The 9,413-nt window shown below is 37.8% G+C and overlaps 1 protein-coding gene across 1 annotated transcript; it reads right to left on the reverse strand.

Annotated features, from left to right (window-relative positions):
* Positions 1 to 11: 11 nt before the first annotated feature.
* On the reverse strand, positions 12 to 2,618 carry msrb2 (methionine sulfoxide reductase B2). The gene is made up of 5 exons (XM_004080995.4): positions 2,383 to 2,618; positions 2,005 to 2,102; positions 1,028 to 1,104; positions 789 to 936; positions 12 to 710 (listed from the first exon to the last, which is right to left on the reverse strand). Exons 1-5 carry the CDS (start codon positions 2,495 to 2,497, stop codon positions 579 to 581), a joined length of 570 nt encoding a protein of 189 aa, XP_004081043.1. The 5' UTR covers positions 2,498 to 2,618; the 3' UTR covers positions 12 to 578.
* Positions 2,619 to 9,413: the final 6,795 nt, after the last annotated feature.

Raw genomic sequence — 9,413 nt, forward strand, 5'->3', positions numbered from 1 at the left:
CAGTCAGTTAAATTTTAACCTAATTTATTGCAAATATGAAGCAATTTTGCCACGTGTGTTTCTAAGCATTTGCATTGAATACTTTGTAATAGCACTTTTTCCTTTAAAAAGCAACTTTAAAAAACGCAATTTTGACAAATTCTCTGTAATTTTCCCTAAGAAAAGTATCATTGCGTTTTCAGTGCAACAAGAAAACCAGAGATGCATAAATGTAAGAATAAAAATGTGTTTTAATTAATATCAGAGATACTGAAACAATTTATATTTGTTCAGAAATAGCTAGTCATCTATTGATGTGTTAATAAAAGCTTCTTGTCTTACTTACTTTTTGTCCTAATTATTCTCTAATTTACATAAAAGAATCAGTAAAGGCACTCTCTTTCATTCTTTCATCTTTCATTCATGAATCTGATGTTTTTAATCCACATTTCTAAGCAAAACATAGAACTTTTTTTCCATTCAACAGAAGTGGAAGTTTAGAAAGCAAACCTTTCTGCGTATTTTATTTCTAGTAGTGCTTAGGTCTCATTGTTGCATCAATACTCTGGTTAAATGCTAAAAGCAGCAGGTCAAGTCCATCATTTCTGCTCGTGCGGGTCCGGTACGCCGTTTTCTCTGGGTTTAAATGTCAGAGCCACACTGTTGATGCAGAACCGCTGACCTGTGGGGTCAGGCCCGTCATCGAACACATGGCCAAGGTGGGCATCACACTGTAACAAACACACCAGCCAATCAAAAACCACAAAAGTGATTTAAACCCTCATGCAACTAAATGATTGTCAACTCACATTTTTGCACAGAACTTCTGTCCCAGCACTGCCAAGGCTGTTGTCAGGGCGACGAATGATAGACGCATGGCTTTCATCCCGCTCCCATGTCCCATGAGCCTCTTTGAATGCAGGCCAACCAGTACCCGAGTCATACTTTGCCTCTGAACTGTAGAGATAAAAATAGAAAGTGAGATCTCCACCATTAGTATCTACTTCAGAACTTTCTGGAAACTACATCCATTATTTCTGATAGAAACCTGAAAAGTGGGACATCACAGCAGACACAATGGTACATCCCCACTTCGTAATGGTTGAGGTAGATGCCACTAAAGGGCTGCAAAACAAAGACAAAGGGAAACAAAATGCAAGGAGAAGAAGACATCTGGGCTCTTTATGAGCTTTCTACAAGTCTTAAAGTCAACAACTTAACTTACACTGAACCCTCAGTTTGCTCTGGTGTCAATGTTGGGCAGCAGAGCTGCCATCAGTGTGTCAATTACCATATCAATGGCGAGCAATGAACATCACCCAGTGAGGGCCCTTAGGCAAGGCCCTTAACGCTACTGCCTCCCAAGCACAGTTAGGCTGCAGCTTACCACTCCCCCAGGGGATGGGTCAAAATGCAGAGAAGAATTTCCCCATTGTGTAAAGTATAAATTATTATTATTAATTATTTTTATTAATTACCGGTATGTACCTATACAGTTGGAAGAGGCTCACTGTGAAATGCCAAAGCGGTGCAAATCTTGCTCCAGGCTTTTTCTTTCACAGCTCTCTTCCAATATATGAAAGACTTGGAGTCATAGAATTCCAGTCAGGCACAAATTGCAATTATTACTTTCTCCCTCAATTTTTAAAAGGTTGGTATTTCTGTGTTTTTTAAAGGACTCCACCCATATGTCACTGAGTCCCTGATTGGTCAAAGTTCAACTGGTTTAACTTTCAATGCGCGTTTTGTATGCAGAGCCCTAAAACAGATGTAGGAACTTGTGTAGTGACGCGCTAATGTGAGAGTTTTGAACGTGGAACCCTGAAACGCATATACATAGACTTTTCAATGGAAATGGTTACGTCAATGCGTGTTGAAGAGGGAGGTCAGCATAAAGCAAAAAGCTATATAAGTGCACTCCATTTACCATGTTAAAGATGGACTGAAACTAACAGGTGATGCTGAGACAATAGTAATGTTGGGAATAGTTACGTTTTCCTGTTAAAATCTATTTATTTTACTCACCTCTTCAGTACCTTTCTCTCTGGTTACTACATACTGTTCCGGGGTCAGTTTCTCCTTCCAGTCTGTAGTCTCACTATAACGTGTGAGAGACTGCAAAGCTGCACAAAGCAGAGGTCACCTTGAGTCTGACTGAACAATCACCAGCTCTCATGGAAACAGACTTTTTCACTCATGGAGCTGCAGGTTTGAAAGACTTTGTGTGGATTATAGTTGGTGCTGCTTTTAAGGTACATGAGAAACCAAATGATTTTCTGTTTCAAGAAAAGGAGACCTGGCCATCTGACCAGGTAAGAAGGAACTAAAGATAAAACGGCAGAAGTAGCACCAAGGCAGCGGCGGCTCTCAGGACAGAACAAGAACAGTGCAGATTAGCAGTACCTGGAGACGTGCACACTGCGCGCGCGCACGGAGGAAACCTCCTCGGTGTCGCGGCAGATCGGACTCCTGCGTGTCGGGAAACAGCGACGAGGAGACGGCCGATGAAACGAGACATGTTTGCTTCCTCGGTGTCAAGTGTGTCCAGAGTCAAGTGCGGCACCAATCGCTGTGGAGCTGTGCGCTCCCGCTGCGTGGGGATTGCTCATGCTGCGGCGAGTCCGCGCCGGTCCTCCGGGTCAAAAATCACACTTGCTGCTATGCAGGTCAAAGGCGTCGCCTTTTTATAGCTGTAAATGTGCAAAGAGCAGCATGTCGTAAGTGTAAGGCTGCTTTATGAGGAGGAAGTCACAAGAAGAGGGCTGTGCGTAAAGTGAAATAAGAGCACCCCAAAGAAACAAAAACAATGATTATCCTGAAACAACCATTCAAAGAACCTCTTTAGTTCGTAAACTACCACTGATTGTTAGAAATGACTGGTTCTGTGCGGAGTTTTGGTATATAATTTAAAACTGCTGCAGCTAAAAGTTAATCTGAAAAAATGGCCCTGCAGTGCAGACAGCCAATGAGAGGAGGGATGCACCACTACACCGTGGATTTAAGCACCATCAGATTCCTTAGCTATTTTATTTAGTATTTTGGAATGTTTTATCAAAGTAAATAGACTGGAAAACAAAAGAATGGAAAGAAAAAAAAGAAATATTAAAAACTGCATTCACACAGTTTTTAATCAGAACAAATGTAATATTATTATTATTATTATTGGTAAATTGATGTGTGATTTTACATTTCAAGAAATGTGAAGGTTTGGAACTCATTTGTCAGCCAAACAACCACTTTCCCCCCTGATGTTCCTGTACATTGACTGTGCTGCATTGATCTGCCCCCTGGCCAGGGCAACTATGCTCTTTCCCAACATTCAGTCTGTGTTTGAGGGGTGGTTTTTAGTCTCCTTTACTAACAACAGGCATCAACAGTGCTAGTTTGTGGTGGAAGATCAAGCTGAACCCTCTCTTGACGATTCTCCATATTCCTTTTCTGTAACAGTCAATTAAAGATTTATTACAAAGAAAATACAAAAATAATAGATACTTTTTCTGTGCATGCAGTGAAAACGATATTTGTGGTTGGACATAAAGGTAACTCTTCTTATCCTCTTTCTCTATAAAAAAAATCTCCACCTTTTCTTCAAGGGATCATTGCTGCTTTTTAAAATCTATTTGGTTGTCTAATGTCTCCACAGAAGTTGGAACAAACATATATTTTAAAGTATTTATTTGAGACTGTAAAAAGCTAAAGAAAGTGTTGACCAAAAGTCTGTATTGTTCAAAAGAATAGACAAAGAATAGGATTATCCATTCATGGTGTTACAACTATTTAAGCATGCATGACATGTAGTGTAAGCAAGGTCCTGCTGGAAAAAAAGGAAAGGGGAAAAGTGGTTCATTTGAGGTACCTTCAGGGGGCTCTGCTCTCTTTTGAAGGCTTTTGTGAATGTTTTCTGAGGGGTTATAAAATGTGAGTTGATGTGTTTTTTTCGTGATGCCTTTTTTGTGAATGCACTGCATTTCTCTGTGCGTTTGTTTTTGCGTAATTGTAAATAATTGAGCTCAAATTGAGCTCAAAAGTCTTAAAGTCTAAGGTCTGAGTGTGTTGCTGAAAAGGGGGGATCGCTCAGGGACCCCTGCCTCAATGGGGCACACAAAAGAGGAGAAAGGTATGAGAAGATAAGAAAAAAAGTCCAAATGTTTACACACACAAACAGTTTCAACCACTTAAAAAAGAGTTCTAAGATTTAAAAGTAACAATATGATGGAGTTACATATGATTCTCAAGGAAATAGACCATTTTAACAAACAAGCATTGAATTTAATTTCTAAACATTTAGGAAGAATTCTAAAAAAGGAAAACTGAAATTCCAAACAATATTTTCAACTGTGACATGTTTCTCTTTATAAATATAGGCTTACATTTAGATCAATCTTTATTCAAAAAGTCTTTTGGGTTGAGTAGACAATTCCTTGTGGAGCAAACACCAAGAAACCTATATGAGGCCTCAAAAAAGTTTAAAATAGAAAATCTAGAATTTTATCATCTGTTTTCTATGAAAGTAGAGGAAAGTGCCCAAAGCTTTAGTATTAAGAATTTATAAACTGTTAAATTTAGTTCCTTAGAATATACTGAAGTGCACCTAGACATTGCTATATTGTTTATTTGATTGAAGAATACAAAAAATTGACTTAAATTGGTAAATAAAAGTTGTAAAGAGCTTTATATATCAACCTCTGAAAAAGGAGTCACACTTTAAACTTTCACAATAAAAGCCCCATGTTAAATCATTAGTAATAATTCAAGTATGGCCCAAGATTCTAATGTTTCAAAAAAAAATTTTTTACAAAAGAGTTCAATAAGCATTCACCGTGTACTTATAAAGATCCTGATGTTATTCTCACACGCCTCCCTGGAGTTCCTGTCAATCAGCGACAGATAACAACCTTTAAGGTCAGTTGAGGGCAAATGTTCAGGCAGGCTGTATTTAACAGATAAGCTAAAGTAAAGCAGGCTGATCATGGCCAACCTGCTGTGACTGATTGCACTGTTTACTGGCTCATCTGCAACTTTATTTAACTACAAAAAATATATGAGGACAAAAAATACACAAATAGTGATCATCTAAAAACTAATTTGCCGTGTTTTGCCCTGTACTCCCATCTGCTGGTCAAGGTACACTTCTCTTGAAATTGGCTTAAAAATACTTTTTGATAGTTTTTCTGTTCCTGTTTGTCATCTGTTTTGCTTAAATGTCTAAATTACTGGATTATGCACCAACTGCATGACGAATTTAAAATTAAGGAATTGACAAATATGAGAAGGATTTGTGTGGAGGAAGAAATGGAAGATAAGACGTTGAAGAAATATTTGAAAACTTTTAAAAATTTGCTAAATTATTTGAAGTCTATATTTTGCCAAATGTGTTGTAATTAATTCAAATGTAGGAGAACAACTGTTAAGTATTGTTTTCTTTTTGTTTTTTACTTTAATATGTCAGTTTTATTTAGGATTGTGTTTTTAATCCTAACTTTTCACAGAAATCTCATAGTTTTTTCTTAAAATAATTTTGTCACAGAGGCTGCAGTGTAGTGATGGTGAAAAAATCATCCATGCATTTGTTATGTCTAGGCTGGATTACTATAACTCTTTGTTAGCAGCGTGTCCTGAAAGTTCCTTAAGAAGTCTGTAACTTTTTCACAATGCAGCAGCTAGATTGTTAGCAGGAACTAGCAGAAGAGATCACATCACTCCTGTGTTAGCTTCACTTCACTGGCTCCCAGTTGATTCTAGAATCAAGTTCAAAATCCTCCTGCTTACCTATAAGGCCTTACATGGTATGGCCCCATCCTATATCAAAGACCTTACAGTGCCTTACCATCCAAACAGAACACTCCGCTCACAATGTGCAATGTTTGTGGTTCCTAGAATTTGTAAAAGTACGGTTGGAGGTAGAGCCTTTAGCCACCAAGCCCCTGTTTTATGGAATAAGCTCCCAGCTCATGTAAGAGAGGCAGACACAGTTTCAACATTCAAAATTAGACTTAAAACATTCCTCTTTGGACAAGCTTATTGTCAGACTAGCTAATCAGAGAATATTTAACTTACTATTAACATGTTTGAAATAAACTTAATAACAATAACAATTGTTAGTAGGCTGCTAGAATTTAAAAGCTGGGGAAAGCATTGCACTGGGGTTCTGTCCTCTACTTATCTGCTTCTCCTCTCCTCCATTCTTGATCATTATTTATCATTTAGTTCTCCATGCCTCTGTTTGATGCAGTGTGGTTCATGTATTGTCCCTCTTTCCCACTCCCCAGGAGGGGAGTGGGAGTTATTCCAGATTCCAGTTGGCTCGTCTGTGCCCCTGTACCTGACCCTGTACCTCATTTCTGGCTCACCTCTGCTCCTGCTCCTACATTTGACCAGGGATCCTGCCTCTGGCTTGTCTCACGCCCCCAGCCGCCCCCCAACTCCATCTGGATGAAACCCATCTGCTGGACTATTTAAACATGTAGTTGTAGAGTAAGATAAGTTAATTCTTCTCTAAGAGTTCTGGTACATCGCCTCTCCATCCTGGGGAGGATCCCTCTTTTATGTGGATACCCCTGAGGTTTCTTCTTTTTTCCAGAATCCGTTTAGGAGATTTTCCTTACTGTGAAAGGAGAGTCTAAGGGCAGGGATGTCCGTTTAGTTTAGCCTGTTTTGTTAGATCAGTTTAGAATTTTCCTTTCGAATTCTATGTATTTATGATTCTTACGATTTTTTGTTTACTTTACAATTACCGGTAAGAAGCCCGTTGAGACCAATGTTGTTGTGAAATTGGGGCTTAATGAATGAAATTGAAAATTTAATTGAATTATTTAGCATTTTCTCTGCACAGCAAGAAGGCGCTGGTTCGAATTCTGGGTCCTTTCTGTGTCAAGTTTGCATGTTGTCTTTGTGCGTAACCCTTGTGCTATCCTAGGCACTTTAACATTGGGAGTTGGGTCATCTAGACCCACTAGACAGTGCTCTGAACTTTTTTTCTTCAATGATTTGTGATCTTCACTGGTGTCCATGGATTACATGAAATCTCTCCACCTTTATCCACCTTTTTCATGGTAGGAAGAACATGTCAATGTAAGGGTGGGGTCATCTAAGAAAGCACAAAGGATACATGGGTTTTACCTGGCCATTATTATTCCCTCAGTCATGCTTCATTTGTTAATTAGCGAATCTTTAAATGCTCCTTCAATGTGAGTGTGTTTGGTTTTCTGTCTCTATGTGGGCAGTAGTGGACTCGCAAACTGATCACGGTGTACCCCACCTTCATCTGACAACTGCCGGATAGGCTCCAGCAACCCTGAATGAACACTCCAATCAAAAGTTAATGGATGGTGATTTTGCTTAAATGGAACAAAAACAACAAATATTTTTTTAAATTTATTTTAGAAATATTAAAGCTATTCATTTCAATATTTTACACACAGAAAAAAATTTAACATGGCTGAAAAATGCATTTTTCTTTTTTTTTTATTAGTTCCTGTTGGCCAAAGGTCAAGCTGTAACTTTTTACATGAGTATAATAGTGAGTAATAAGAAGAAAAAAAACTTTATTGTTGCAGCAAAGGTTATTTATTGACAGGATGAACCGTCTATGTGCCACTGACAGGCCATTGAGATGGCTGCAATGGAAGACTGTGACTGCGTCTGCAGTCTCTCTCAGCACTGACCTCCCATTGCTCAGAAATTGTTCCAGGGAAAGTGTAACACCTGAAACACTGAGACGCCAGGGTCACACATGTCAGTGTCGATTTTATAATGCTCTTGTGACTGTGTACCCAAGTGCCACAAGAGGTATTTGCAAGCCAAGAGGAAACTGAAGGCAGCCACAGCCTAATAAATAGATGTGAAGCAAAAGCAGCCTGTCACTCTACACTTGCAAATGTTTAAAAAAAACATTGAAAATAACATATTTATTTAATAAATAATAAATAATGTAGTCTTTTTGTTCTTTGGTGAGAAACAAACACAAGTATTCACCTCCAATCTCTAAATTTAAATATTTTTGTCATATTGAGATTCTTTTAATTAATAAAATCACATCTAATGCTTTATTTTAGGGTCGATTTTGCATTAGCATTAAATTGGTGCAAAAGGAAAAAAATAAGGTTTATTTTGACTGTAATTTTTGTAGCAAACTCTTGACATATTTTAGATTCATTCTAAAAAGCAAATGGTCAATACACTGCTATAGTGTTTAATTCATTATTGCACTCACCTATGTTCAAGACTATGGAAGTTTTGCATTTAAACAGTCTATTTTTGAGACCAGGGATCTGCAACCTAGAGCCACATTTGGCTCTTTTGTCTAAAAAAAATTTGAACAATTGTAATTTTAAAAAGTAAGGATTACTTAATGATTTAATTTTAGTTGTTCACATTTATGAATTTATGACTGAGATGCTTCTATAACAGTAAAAGAATGGTGTACCGGTAAAGTTTTTTTCTCCACTGCATAAATCAAGCAGTTTTACGTGTTCAACTGTTCAATTTCGAATACTGAACTAAACTTTGGTAAAATATTTATATTTATCTTCCTAACCCTTGTGCTATCCTAGGCACTTTACCATTGGGAGTTGGGTCATCTATACCCACTAGACAGTGCACTGAACCTTTTTTCTTCAATGATTTGCGATCTTTACTGGTGTCCATGGATTACATGAAATCCTCTTCACCTTTATCCACCTTTGTCATGGTAGGGAGAACACGTAGGGTTGGGGTCATAGGATAGCACAAGGGTTAATTGGACAAAGTTAAGACCACATGTACTGCTAAATAAGTTTAGTTGCTCCCCAGAGAGGAGTTGCTACAATTACTTATTTGTACATGTTTTACAAATTTTTAATAAACCATTGAAGTCCTGTTGTTTATTTTCAGGCAAACAGTAGTGGTATGTGGGTAAAAGTTGCCATTGGATTACATTTGCTGCAGAAACATGATCTTATGTTGCATGGGGTGTCTATTTCATTTTTACAAAAAACATGTATTTTCTGTTGTTTTTTTGCACCAAATTAATAGTTTTTTTTTTTTTACATTTAGCATTTTCAATTCAAATTCAGTTCAATTTCATTTATATAGTCCAATATTTACGACAATAGTCATCTCAGTGGGCTTAAAAGTAGCATAAATACAAAGCAGAGCTATATTTTCCTAAAGGGTGGAGTAAGGCGTTTCAGCTTTGACTGGGTTCTGGTTTAAAATCGGCCAGAATGTCTCTTTTACTGCTGAAGGTTGCAGACCCCTGGATTAGACTGAGGAGCCTGAAGAAAGTTCAAAGAAATTTTGTTCCTGTCTCCTAACAACAGGGGGAGACACTGAACAAAGAAAGTCACCTTAGTGAAAGATGGCACATCTTACTATGGAAAACTAGTGAATCCCCCCCCCCAAAAAAAACCCTTAGCAGTCTTAGCAGTTACATAAGTCTTTAATCTTGCATAACA

The sequence above is a fragment of the Oryzias latipes genome, chromosome 20 (assembly GCF_002234675.1).
Source record: "Oryzias latipes chromosome 20, ASM223467v1".
Taxonomy (NCBI): Eukaryota; Metazoa; Chordata; class Actinopteri; order Beloniformes; family Adrianichthyidae; genus Oryzias; species Oryzias latipes.